Source organism: Hippopotamus amphibius, chromosome 12, assembly GCF_030028045.1.
Source record: "Hippopotamus amphibius kiboko isolate mHipAmp2 chromosome 12, mHipAmp2.hap2, whole genome shotgun sequence".
In the NCBI taxonomy this organism is placed as follows: Eukaryota; Metazoa; Chordata; class Mammalia; order Artiodactyla; family Hippopotamidae; genus Hippopotamus; species Hippopotamus amphibius.
Genome location: NC_080197.1, coordinates 55418199 through 55432618, shown reverse-complemented (window position 1 = coordinate 55432618; position 14420 = coordinate 55418199). Strand labels below are relative to the sequence as shown.

At 40.5% G+C, this 14420-nt stretch overlaps 1 protein-coding gene across 6 annotated transcripts in view; it reads right to left on the bottom strand.

Moving 5' to 3' along the window:
- TMTC1 (transmembrane O-mannosyltransferase targeting cadherins 1) overlaps positions 1-14420 on the bottom strand; it is a 264322-nt gene that overhangs the window by 11284 nt on the left and 238618 nt on the right. For 4 of the 6 annotated variants that reach the window (XM_057702301.1, XM_057702307.1, XM_057702303.1 and 1 more), the window contains 5 exons: positions 7832-7934; positions 5628-5763; positions 4650-4836; positions 3637-3774; positions 1858-1980 (listed from right to left, as the gene is read on the bottom strand). In XM_057702301.1, coding sequence (XP_057558284.1) covers positions 1858-1980; positions 3637-3774; positions 4650-4836; positions 5628-5763; positions 7832-7934 — 687 coding nt within the window. The remainder of the gene's footprint in view (positions 1-1857; positions 1981-3636; positions 3775-4649; positions 4837-5627; positions 5764-7831; positions 7935-14420) is intronic. The other 2 variants (XM_057702302.1, XM_057702305.1) reach the window with 1 other exon arrangement.

The window sequence follows — 14420 nt, the reverse complement described above, 5'->3', positions numbered from 1 at the left end:
TATTCGATTGTAAAACGGAGACAATGACCATGCCTTTCTCATATGATTGTTGTGAAGATTAAATTACGTAATACACGTGAATTATATATAAAAAGCTAATATACTACAGCTGCTATTATTGGCCAATAGCCCTACTCCTACTCTTCACAGATCTAGCTACACTATCATGATTACTTGATTCATTGGTCAAGCGACTAGAAAATACTTTTGTTTTGAATATAGTATATAAAGATACAGATAAAAGTAGACACCATATAAATATTCATAATTAAATGTTAATTGTTAAATTGTCATGTTAGTTATAAAAACTAAAGATATACAGTTCTGAAAGTGTTCACAAGGCAGAGAAGAATGCACAATCTCTGCTTCAAATATGCCATTTCTGTTTTAAGCATTCACATTCAAATGAGTTTTTCCAAAAAACTTTACATGTATCTTCCAATAATATTTTAAAAACCATTTACTATTTATTTTTAGAAACAACTTTATCATCTGAAATTTTACTTTTTCCCACGATACACGTAGTGTAATTTTACGATTTCATTAATTCCAACTTGTGGCTTTACCCAGGAAAATGTATGGTGTTCCTGTAACATTTCTATTCATGTTTATAAATGTCTTTTTTATTTCAAATTGTGTCATCAACTGTACTCCAAAGCTATACACACTGAACACCACTATAATGCAACATACTACGTTTTGGAACACAGAAGGAAATTGTTTCTTTCCACAAGGAAAAGTCCAATCTAATTAAGGAACTAAATCACCTGCAGGCATATGTACCCGGGGAGGGGAGGGAAGGGGGAGAGGTGGAGAGGAGAGAGAGACACCTAACAACACAATGATATAAGACATTTTCAAATGTCTGGAAGAAACAGTGTTTTAGGAGTTCAGTGGAAACAAGGTCACTGGGAGGAAGGATGGTCTGGAGGGCTTCCTGAGGGAGGACACAGGCCTGTGTCGGTAGATGAATGGGAATCTGTAGGGGGTTGGGGGTGGGTGGGGTGGAGACAGTGTTACAGGACACGTGGAACGCCAAAGCTCTTCAGGCACTAGTCCAGCTGAAAGAGAGGGTTACTGAAGGCAAACAGAGAGAAGAGTGAGTGATGGGAGGAGAGAGAGAGGGGGAAGCTGGTTTGAGGGCAAAATGTGGGAATGCTTTAAACATCAAGTTAAAGGTGATAATTCAGAAAAGAATGCATAACAGAGGAGAACAAACCTGACTGCATTTTGAATCTATTTCTTTAGCTCTAACCTTAGTTCTCTGTTGCCTGTGCTTAGTCATGCTGGCCCTGCACCTTTGTAAAAGAATGTTGCCTATAGTCAGAGATATACATGAGAGTCCATTCTCAACCTCTGACCTTTAAAGGTATAACTCTTTTTCATTTATATAGAGATGAAAAGTTACAAAACATAGAATAATATTTGTCTTGCTGGAGGTTTACAGGAACATTGTAACCAGACCTACTGGACAGCTGTAAAACAAAGGATTCTGGCACCAAGAAGTTTCCAATCAGCCCCACCCCTTCCCGTTTTAGTATTAAAAAAAGCCTGAATTCTAACTCAGGCAAGATGGTTCTCTGGGACACTAGTCCACCATCTTCTCAATCTGCTGGATTTCTGCATAAAATTGCTATTTTTTACCCCCCCACCCAAGCCCACCAAAGAAAGAAAAGAATGCAGGGGTATTGTGGAACTCCTAATAGTCAAAACATAACATTATGTCAGTTCATCAGAGAATTCACTCCACAAACATGCCAATGATCTTAGCTTTTATTGTATATGCTTCATTAAAGATTGAGGGAGTATTAATTTTAAACCATGAATTTAATAACAATTTTTTTAAGCATTTTATACCTCAAAAGCTTTGTCAAGAAGGTTCTGCTCTCTTAGTTGATTTCCTTTTGTGAAGAAAAGTTCAGATATAACTTTCGGGTCCTTTGGTTTCAGCTTGAGAGCCTTGTCGATAGCATCAAGTGCCTGTACACGTTGGAAATTAAGACACAATAAATGTAGATTAGATAAAGAAAAACTAACACACGATAACATCTATACTTTTTGTTTCTGATGTATTAGCTAGTGTGGTGAGTGACAATCAAAACACATTCTTTGTTATCTCTGATGTTCTCATCAAGGACTAATGTAGCCCTGACAAAATAATTTCCCTATACTCCCAGCTTCCTATTTATTAGTGACAATGAAATGTCCCGGATCACTTTACAGGGAGGCTGCGTGATCCTGTTAAAAGAAAACAAGATCTGAGGTCGGATGTTTTGCCCTGACCATATGTCCATCTGGCCACTCCAACAGCCTCCTCTTAGGGCCCTGGTGCCCACTCTGCCCCCAGCACCCACTGCCCCACCTCCAGCAGCCAGAGAGCCCTTCAAAGCACAAATCTGATATGTTGTACTTTCCTTAGAACCCCAAAGCTGGGACTCCCCTGGTGGCACAGTGCTTAAGAATCCACCTGCCAATGCAGGAAACATGGGTTCAATCCCTGGTCCAGGAAGATCCCACATGCCACAGAGCAACTAAGCCAGTGCGCCACAACTACTGAGCCCATGTGCTACAACTATTGAAACCCATGTGCCTAGAGCCCATGCTCCACAACAAGAGAAACCACGGCACTGAGAAGCCTGCACACTGAAACAAAGAGTAGCCCCCACTCACTGCAACTAGAGAACAGCCTGTGTGCAGCAACGAAGACCCAACGCAGCCAAAAATAAATAAATAAATAAATTTATATATATATATAATAAAAAACCCCAAAGCTTCTTCCAGGATAAGGAACAAAACCCTTGCCCTGGTCCCAAGCTTTGGGGTTGAGTCTCCAGAAACCTTGATGGCTGCATCTCACGGGCACCCTGCTCCCTCAGGCCCATTCCTCAGACAGGCCACTTATGGTTGACACAGGGCCTTTGCATGTGCTTTTTCTTGCCTGGAATGCTATTCACTGCCCCTTTTTGCTTAAATAACTCCTATTCATCACTCAGCCCTCAACTTCACATCCCTCTGCAGGGACCCTAACCACCCAGACCACGTGGGTCCCTTGATTACATGCTCGTTAGGGACCATGCTGCCCTTCACAACATCACTGGGCACAGCTTTGATTCCACACTGGTTTTGTGATTACTTGTTCAATCTCTGTCTCCTCTTCGACTGTAAACTCCAGTTTACAGGGCAACGTTTTCTTTTTTTTCCATGCCATTTTATTCCCATTGCCCAGCACATTGTCTGGCATATAGCAGGCATTCGATAAATATTTTATTGAATCAGTTCATGTATTTACCAGTTATGTGACTTTTAAAATGGAGAGAAACAGTACAGTTGCAACACAGGGCCACTGACCTGCCTTAAAGGGTTGTTAGCATACAGATGTTAGTCTTTATCTTTGTCGAGTTAGCTGAGAGCAAATGACATAATACCACATAAACTCTTCAGAACAAGGATGAACCAAGAAAATATCCTCTCAAGGGGACATCTTAGGAATCAAGTAGGTATCTGTGAAAAGTGCCCATAAAATAGGACGATGCTCAAGACTGCTCAGCCTTGTGAGCGTGCAGGCTGGAGGGCCATTCAGGTGCAACCTATTTTCTACCCATGAACCCAAACAACTCCAAACAGTGTCCTCTCTACCTTGTCGTGCTGCTCCCTCTTGCTGTGGATGGCGGACAACAGGCGATAGCATTCCAGGCAGCCGGTCTCCTCTGACACAATGTCATTGGTCATCTTTTCAGCTTCTTTTGTCTGACCCATCACGGCCAAAACCTGAGCCTGCAAAACCACAGTGACCTTGGCTTAGAAGGCACTTGGTTATCACCTTATCAAATAAACCATTCAGGAAACACTTCCCACAAAAGTACTCAGCATCTCCTTGTGACCCGCAAAGAGGGCTGACTACCAGAGTTGATAGGCTTTAGCCTTCCGTTGTTTCTGTATTTATTTAGGCACGTGCCTGCATTTGTGTATGAATGGCAGGAACATCAAAGCTATTCAGTGGAATGACTTGTGCCTCTTTTAAAAAGCTGACTATGTCAAAGAGAAATCTTTTCCTATGGTTTCAAAAGAACACTGTATTTATAACAAGATAGCAAGTTTGTTTTACTGCAAATCTAAGGAAAAGGAAGAGTAATGATCCAAAAACTGAAACCAAAAAACATTGTTGATATTAATTTTCCTCAATTTGAAAACTGTACTGTGGTTATGTTAGAGAATGTCCTTGTTCTTAGGAACTATTTGAGAAGTATTTAGAAATAAAGGGTATGAGATCTATAATTCTCACGTCTCAAGAAAAAATATCATGTATGAACAACATGTATGTGCACATACACATATCTAAATATGCACATACATATGTGTACATATACACGTACATACACACACGAGAGGGTGATAAACAAATGCATCAAAGTGCTAAAAATTCATGAATCTGCGTGAAAGACTATATGGGAGTTATTTAAAATTCTTGCAATTCTTGTAAGTTCGAAATTATTTCAAAACAAAAACTTACAAGTGTTTTTAGCATCTGCATCTTTGGTGAACGGCTCTAGCGTTGGCTATATGAATATTCATAAATGGACACAGTACAGCATTCTAGCTCCCGTTTCGCGGCTTACTGACTACAGCTCCCGGTATTCCATGCCATGCACCTGTTCCCTGCTCCATCTTCCTTCTTTTATCTGTCTACGCACCAGTGCCAGGCGGAGTTCCCTTTGGGACGGCTGCAGGGCCACGGCTTCCCGGTAAATCTGCAAAGCCTCTTCGTATCTGCCCGTGTTGTAATAGAGAGCTCCCAACGGTGATAATATCTCAGCTTTGCGTGCCACCTGCAGGGCGCTGAATGTTGAGAAAACAGACACTTTTCTTCTAATGGGTACATTTCCAAAGGTTGAAACTTAGATTTAGGGACCACTCTCCATGATGTGAGACTCTGATCCCATGTGGTCTTTGTTTTTATATCAAGATGAATGTTACAAAAAGATCACGGTGCCACCCTCTGACTATAAGAATATCTCTAAACATACGGACACCGAGGGGGGAAAGTGGGGGGTGGGGTGTGGGGGGAATGAATTGGGAGATTGGAATTGCCATATACACATTACTAACAAGAAAAAAAACATCAAATTTTACACTTTAAATATATGCAATTTATCGTATGTCAATTATATCTCAATAAAAGTTCTTAAAAAAGAAAAGAAAAAAGAAGAACGTCTCTAGTGACCTACCAATACGTAAACTGAGCCCCAAGGATCTTTCCCATTTACAGGGATAGACTCCTTTTGATGTGCACACAGTTCTTCACCTCGATCCATTTCTGAAACTGCTCTTTGTAGTTTGGCTTGTAGTCCTTAGCTTCAGAAAGCAACAGACTAACTGAAATGGGAATTAAATTCCAACCTTGGTTTAGCACGACGTTTTAACCAGCCGGCAAAAAAGTCATTAATTGGGATATCATTTACCCCCAAAGCACCGTTTATTGTACTCTTCTCTTTGGAGAGGAGGATCTGTATTGCCTGCATTGGCAAAATATGCTAGTATTCTGAGAGCATCTGTTCCAACTCACTAATTTGATGGTTAATTGCAGAGGTCTCTGGGTGACTTACAAAGTGGAAAAAAAGGAACTTTACCGTTTGTACCATTCTTCAGCCACACTGTTGTCTCCCAATGACCTGTAGAGTCTCCCCAGGTTCACCATGGCCACATGATGGCTTGCGCTGAGTTTGATGGCCTGTTGGTAATGGGCCACCGCCTTCTCTGGAGAGCCTGCAACCAACCGGTAGGTTGGTAAGAGCAGAACATGCCTTAATTATAAGACACACAAATTCTTTCATTTCTCTTCTGATGATCATTTTTCTTACAGCCACACCACCAATTATTCAGTTTGTAAGTGAGCTCACATTTTGGCTTCTCCTTGCCACTGCCGAACTTTGGACCCTTTCACTATTCATTTTCACTTCCAAAGAAATTAATAATAAAAGAACAATGAAAACTAAAACCTATTTCTTTTATTAAATGTATTATTTTAGTCAACGTGTTTTCTGACCATCGCCCTAGCTAATATGATGCTTTGAGATGATCAGAGATTGTTAGTTATACAAGATATTGTTGCTTCTCGATATACAAAAAGTGGAATGAGCTATTATAGAAAGAAAGCTGTCCTGAAGCAATTGCTGAGGGTCTGTCACAATTATGATTATACTACAATCTAGTGACTGAGGCACTGCTTTAAATAAGCAGGTAGCTGCTGTATTTTGAAAACCTCTTTTTAAATCATATGGTTTTGTTTAGATGGTATTAATTGAATGGGACTTTTAAAATAATAATAATATCACCTTGCATTTGTCCAATGCATTGTATATTTTAAAACACTTTAATTAAATGATCTCATATGGTTTTTGCAGATATGTTGATGTTATTTAGCTTCCTTTTGATAGCATTTAGTTGCCTCTTTGGATTTAAAAGATACTAAAAAATATTATCATTTTACAGATTAAAAACATAGAAGTGCAAAGATATTAAGAAACTTGATAAAAAATCCCAGGGCAAGTGAGGATAAAGGCCAAAACTAGAATCAAGTCTCTCCAGTATGATAAGGTCCCCCAAAGAAGCTTCCTGGTGAAATTACACGTAAGTGAAGGAATTGTGGAACAGTCTGAAGTTCTACATGGTGTGGGATGTTTATTACCTGCCCAGACATCTTCTCAAGTCTATCTTCTTTGAATGCAAGTTTGACTAGGAGGTGCCGAAAGAGACTCTACGTATGTATAAGTCTGTGTACGGGTGACAGGGAGAATTTCACCCAGTATAAAAATGTGAATGCAGTGGGAGTGGTGGGAAGGTATATAGCGTGGTCAGTGAGATTTTTGGGGGCTGGGAGTTGGGATGGGATATTTTGTAGCTGAAGTGAAAGGAAGAGGGCTATACCAGGCCAACAGGAGGTCTCTTCTCCCTTTTTAAAAAATCTTTGACACCTAATTTATTATTATGTTGCTAACGAACCAGCAGGTGGCACTATGAAACAATTTTACCTGCAGAAGGTAAGGGATCTTTCCTAGTTGTGTCGGAATGTAAATTTATGTTCTATGAAACAGAAGGGCTTCAAATATTTTAGAAAATGAAAACCCTTTTCAAGCATTTCATATTGACAAAATAATTAAAATTGACTCTTACTGCAGGGAAGGTAGTCTAATAGTCAATGAGAACAAAGTAGTGTTTTTGTATTAAATTCAAGTATCTTTTCATTCTTTATAAGTATTTGTAACATGCCAACGGTATGTGGGGCACAAATCATAAAGAAAACAGAATCCCTGCCCAGTACAGTTTTACATTACATCAAGTAAGTGTATTTTATATAGCACTTGTCCTACAAGAGTACTCTCAATTATAATGGTACAGTTTCTGTAGTATATATCACATAAAGAACAATTCTGGAGACTTTCTAATCAGCTGTAGAAAAGTATTTACCTTCCGCCAGTAAATAGATTCAGAGGCAGGTTCTGCATCGTGGTAGAGAACAGTTCATCATCACAGATTTATAAACTTCTATAAACGCTTTTTAAGGAGACTGCTACTCATTAAATCATCAGTCCTCTGCCACCTGCGGAGTCTTCCTTAGCGATCTGATTATAAGAACTGGGCGGAATTTGCTGAACTGAGCTTGAAGATTTAGAGAAATGACAGCCCCAAAGTACAATGTGACTGTCAATGGTGCGAGCTTCCTGCCAAGCCCAGTGAGTCCTACTTTTGAGGCATTATTTGGGTGGTTTCCATTTAGCTTGACAGATAGCATTACCTCATTTCAACAGAACAGGTTCTCTGTAATCTCACTTACCAGTATCAACCAAGAAAACTCCATAGTTGTTGTGTAAGTCTGCGCTATCTGGGCAGTTCTTTACTCCAGCCTGGTATATTTCCTCAGCTTCCTTAAATCTCTCCTTTAAAAGAGAACAAAGGAAAATACATGAGAAAGTTTTTTTAAAAAAATCAATAGTAAACTGAATAACCGAAGTGGGAAAAGCAGGAAATAATTTACTGAGCATCTGCTATGTGATAGGCACCAAGATCAAACACGATGTCCTTTGAATTAAAGTCAGTGCCACCTGCGCACATACCGACAATTCACCCTTGTGCTGAGTTCCTTCAGCACAAACCAGCTGATGTTTACTAAGAGGTGACATCTGGAAGGATTTGCCCGACAGGTGGAAAAAGCCTCAAAATGCATGTTTGAATGGGATGCTCTCCACCCCAGTGACTCTCTGGATGAAAACAGATGATGCGTTCACATAGGAATGTCTTCTGAGGTGGCAATCTCGCTGGGGAACAGGGAGGCCTGGCCATGTGCCTAACAGCGTCACTTGTGTAGCTGGCTCCCTTACCTACACTGTATGATTTATTTGGGGAGGTGTTTTGAAGGAAGTGGGGGGCAGGCTGATGTTGATTATGGGAGGGCTTTGCCTTGTCCTTTCTTTACTCTAAATATTTCTATAGCCCACCAAACCATTTGTTACTTTCCTATCCCCCTGCCCTTTCCATCTCTGAGCCGTTCCCTCCAACAGGAATACAGGGCCCCTTAAAGGCACACCTCCAACTCTCCCCTTGGTGGCAGGACCCAGATCAATTGCCACAGCTTCAATGGACTGTTTTCTAATTGCTCTGGTTTTCCACTCTAATGACCCACTCTAACACACTTCGATAATTCTTAATTAGCTTTTAGACACATTTTCCACAGCCATCTGAGATTATCATGTCACACTTTCTTTTACACTATAGAACGTAACACCTAATTAATGAATCAAATGAAATGAAATCACCTAGGTTCTAATAATTACTCACAAGTAAACCATTTCCTAGTCTCCTAGTGCTTCTGTGAAGGTCAAGTGAAAGGCAATGGCTTGGCATAAAACACACAGAAACTTTTCCTTTCATGTGCTCTGATCATGGACACTGTCCACGATTTTACCAGAAGTTACTACTACTAAGCATTCAACCAGACACAGGAAAAGGGAACGCACAGCATCGTTTTTCTCAGATGTGAGATCTTAAGCTTGTGAATAAAAACGCCCCGAGTGTTGAGCAATAAGCCAAGAAGCCTCAATCTGATTTGACCCAGAAAGGTGAAGACATTGAAGTCTCTGTGGAATGACCAATGCCATCTCTTTGAATCCACAGATTTAAGTACCATTTAGGGAACAAGGTGAGGTTTGAATCTGGCAAATTTCTCTTATTTGAATTACAAATCCATAGTCCAGCAAAAATGGATTTCCATGTTTCTAAAAATGTGCTTTCTAATTGCCAAGCTCAACAAATTGTCAAACTCAAAAAATAAAAAATTAAAGATGAATGAAAAAATCTCAAAACATCTCCTTTCAAGCTATTAAAGAAAAGAAAAGCTTTCTGAAGATATCACCCACTGAAGGTCTAGCAAACTGGTGAGTGTGCGTGTTAAATGGAGACAGGCAAGACACAAATTACTTAAGACTCCAGTCGAAATAATAGAGAGTAACACTGGGTATTTATTCATTTACCCATTCATTCAGCACATGTTTTTTGTAATTGCTAAAAAAAGCATGGCACAGTGATTAAGAATTGGGTTGTCATATAGAGTTTCCTCAAAAAACTAAAAATAGAGTTGCCATATGACCCAGCAATCCCACTCCTGGGCATATACCCAGACAAAACTATAATTCAAAAAGATACATGCACCCCTATGTTCATAGCAGCACAGTTTACAATAGCCAAGACATGGAAACAACACAAATGTCCATCAACAGATGGATGGATAAAGATGTGGTATATATGCACAATGGAATATTAGCCTTCAAAAACAAATAATGCCATTTGCAGCCCACATGGATGGACCTAGAGATGATCATACCAAGTGAAGTAAGTCAGAAAGAGAAAGGCAAATACCATATGATATCACTTGTATATGGAATCTAAAATATGACAAAAATGAACATAACTACAAAACAGAAACAGACTCACAGACACTGAGAACAGACTTTTGGTTGCCAAGGTTGGGAAAGAGGGTAGGGAAGGGAAGGAATAGGAGTTTGGGATTGGCAGAGACAAACTATTATAGATAGGATGGATAAATAACAAGGTCCTACCGTACAGCACAGGGAACTATATTCAATATTCTGTGATAAACCATAATGGAAAAGTATATTAAAAAAGAATATATATATGTATAACTGAATCACTTTTCGGTACAGCAGAAATTAACACATTATAAATCAATTACGCTTCAATAAAATTAAAAAAAAAAAAAAAGAATTGGGCTGCCAGTGCTTGGCTACATGGACTGGAATCCCAACCCCACCATTTACTGTCCCTGTGACCTTACACTTCCCCTCTACGTACCCAAGTGTAACAAAGGGATAGCAACAGTCCCTATTTCAGAGGATTGTTCTGAGGATTAAATGGACTTAAAAAGGTGAAGCCCTTTGAACAACGCTTAAAAACAAATAGCACTTTGTCATGTTAGCCTCTACCCTGCTTACTACTACTAGGAGTAGTATTTCATGAGCACATTTAAAAACAAAGACGGCATGAGTGTCAAACACGAAAGCGGGTCAAATGGTGACACAAGAAACTCATGATTTTCAGGAACTGATTACCGAGTTTGGGATCAGCTAGGGTATTTTTTTCTGGTTGCCTCTAAGAAATTGTTCATTGACCTCTGCATCAGAAGATGATTAAGAAAAATTAAAAGGAAGAACACCCAAGTTAGTTATTTTTTTCCCCATATAGAGTTAACTAAAGAGATTTGATGGAAAGGAGTTTGAAACTGTTGGCTAAAATGCCACGTGGACAGGGTCGTGATGCCCGACGTGGTGGCAGGAACAACGCCAGGGCACCTGAGCTCAAGAGCATCTGTACTTACCTCTTTACTACACTGCTCACATTGAGTTGTATTCCTTAATTGATTTGTCTTTGAGCTCCTTAAATGGACGTATTTCGTTTAATTCACCCCCATGTCTTTGGCATCTATCTCCCAGGGATATAAGTAGTATCACCACCCATGAGCCAAGTACATAGTGAAGACAGAAGAGTGGATGAGGGACTTCCCTGGTAGCGCAGTGGTTAAAAATCCGCCTGCCAATGCAGAGACACAGGTTCAATCCCTGGTCCGGGAAGATCCCACATGCCGCAGAGCAACTAAGCCCATGTGCCACAACTACTGAAGCCCACACACCTAGAGCCCATGCTCTGCAACAAGAGAAGCCACCGCAATGAGAAGCCCTCGTACCACAACGAAGAGTAGCTCCCGGTCCCCACAGCTAGAGAAAGCCTGTGCATAGCAACGAAAATCCAACGCAACCAATAAGAAAATAAATAAATTTATTTTAAAAAAAAAGAAATGAAGAGCGGATGAGATAGACAATCCTGTCCACACGGACAGCGGAGTGAGATTCAGGCAAGAAGATGACACTGTGATGTATGGAGACAGTGTCACGAGATGAGAAGCACAACGTGCTTTGGGAGGCAACCAGGAGTGACACCCAGACTGGTGTTTACACAGACAGAGCCTCTACACCTGCCATAACCCGAATGCCCGGGAACACCCGTTACCATGAACACCAGCAGCTGTGTAATATGAAGATGTGCATGAAGAAAATCTGTGGCTACTTGAGGTCTTAAAAACATCCTTATGACTAAACTGTGGGTGAGTTGAAAGGTGTTTTACCTGAAAGGAATAAAAGTGACGTCCTCACATTCTAAGCTGCTTAAGTCAAATACAACAGTTTTCAAGTGCAATTACTCTTGTATATGATTTAATTTTACCTTTTCCCCACATTCTTGCTGCTCCGAAACAGGCAAAGAGTTCACCGTTTTCATCTAAAATCTGTTTTTGGATTTATGATCTGGGTCTCCACTAGAAATGCAATTTTCAAAGTCTAAAGAAGCAATGGGATTTAAAAGACCATCCGTGTCTAGAGCAAGTAATCACAGTCCTGTGCCTTTGGTAACCCCCAAGGGCAGTCTCAAGACTGGCTCTATGACAAATGTTTTCAAAATCTGTCTTTCTTGTCCTTTCATTTGACGGTAAATTTCAAAGAACGATTAACTCCACTTATCAAAAAATGAAAGGGAAACACCACTGCAGGAGAAAAATACCTTCTAGATGTTTACTGAAAACAAATTCCACCTCTCTGGAAGGACAGTGCATTTATCTTAAAAAAGAGGAGTATCCCCTTAATCCCTCAAGTTCAGTTTCATTTACCGCATCTGGGTAGATGTCCTGACCTAAGCTTAACTCCCAGTCTCTACTGACTTGTGAGATCCAGAGGAAATGAATATAAGCTATTTATAGGACAACTTTAATTAAAAATGCTTGTGACCCAGAGAATGGTTCTGACATATAACACCGTCCTCAGAGTCCCCAACCAATGGCTGCCTCAGCATGCAACTGGCCTTCAAGGGCAGTGGTTAAAAATGGGCAGCCCACAGCCGTGGGCTCCTCTCCAAGGCTCAAAAGCATTTTCAGTGAGGTGGCAATCAAATAGACCTGCGGAAGAGAGAAAACACGGTCAACATCTCCGTGTTTTACACACTGTGATTACCGACGTGGCATGTTTTTTACCTCAAGGAAGAGAAAGTGAAAAGCAGATCTGAAAAAGGACCTTTGACTGTAATTTACTCTTTGGGGCCAACTGATACATTTGGAAAAGATTTCTTATATTCAAGTTGCATCAACCAGGAGGACAAACGGACACGGGCTCAGTGCAGCAATCTTCAAACTTCTTGGTTTGCACTCTAAAATTTACTGAGGACCCCAAAGAGCTTTGTTTATGTGGTCTACATCTATCAACATGTACCACAACAGAAATGAAGCTGAGAAATTTTTATTTAATAAACTAATAAACACATTATTTACTTAAAACAATAAACAAACATAATACATTTATAAGAAAATACATTTTCCAAAGCCAAAAAAAATCAGTGAGAATAGTGGCATTATTTTCTACTTCTCCAAGTCTTTTAAATGTCTGTTTTGATAGAAAACAGCTGGGTTCTTGTATCTACTTTTGTACTAATCTGTTTTTATACGTTTTTTAGTTGAAGTGTGTGAAGGAACCCAATCTCACACCCATTTAGCCGGAAAGGGAAGAATATTTTCATACTCTTTTCATGATCGTGAATATATCATGTAACCTCTAAAGAACTACTGTACACTCAGGGGAGAATGAGAGTAAGAAAGGCAAATTACTTGTTAGTATTATAAAAACTGCACAGGCCTTCTTGGACCTCAGGGGTCCCCGGTCAACCCTCTGTGAACCACTGGCATAACGAGTGGCCTATAACACGTTCTTACTATAGGGCATGTAGAGGGTGTGATGTTCCAAAGCAGTGAAAGACCTACAGAGACAGGGCTGGAAGGTTGTGCTCTGACATCACGGCCGTGCATTTGAGCTGCTTTCCAGAGGTACTTTCACTCTGGCCAATGATACAAGCACACAGAGCTGTCAGGTATCTCCCCATTAGCCAAATGACTATTACAAACCTGAGGAGTGTAGGACCACTGGATGTTTAAACTCATGTCAATGACTTCACTAAGCAACTCTCTGAGACACAGTGGCACAGGGCTTCCCTGGTGATGCAGTGGTTAAGAATCCGCCTGCCAATGCAGGGCACATGGGTTCGAGCCCTGGTCCGGAAAGATCCCACATGCCACGGAACAACTAAGCCCATGCACCACAACTACTGAGCCTGCACCCTAGAGCCTGAGAGCTGCAACTACTGAGCCTATGTGCTGCAACCACTGAAGCCCGGGAGCCAAGAGTCTGTGCTCTGTAACAAGAGAAGCCACGGCAATGAGAAGCCTGCACACCGCAATGCACCCGGAGAGAGTCCGTGTGCAGCAATGAAGACCCAATGCAGCCAATAAATAAATAAAAAATAAATAATAAACAATAAATAAATAAATAAAAGACACAGTGGCTTAAAACATTAAGCAGAGATTCGTGCTTTCTCACCCCTTCCTTTGCTTTTACTTTCTTTACAAAACAGTTCTTCCTCCATCAGTCATCGACATGGCCGTTTATGAGAAACGTGCTGTCAGTGTCTGATGTCTAATTCTCTTTTTCATTCAAGTGAAATGAGTCAATTAACTTGGCATTCCTCCTCACCAAGGACATGTCAGGCATTTCTAATCTTGAATGTTCTCATCACCCAGCAGACTGTGAACAACATCACCCTGTGACAACTTAGAAAGAAATGATCACTTTAAAGAGGAAATGCCAAGAATCATAAAATAAAAGTTAAAGTATGAAAAGTGTAAGCAACCACAGGTGTCCAAAGACCAGGAAAAGAGTAGGGGAAGCTACATTTGCAGCTTTCTCCAGCTCCAAACTCTTCTCCTGCCCTTTTGTCCTCATCCTCTGCACTTTCAGGCAACGACTTTCCTCCCATAAGAG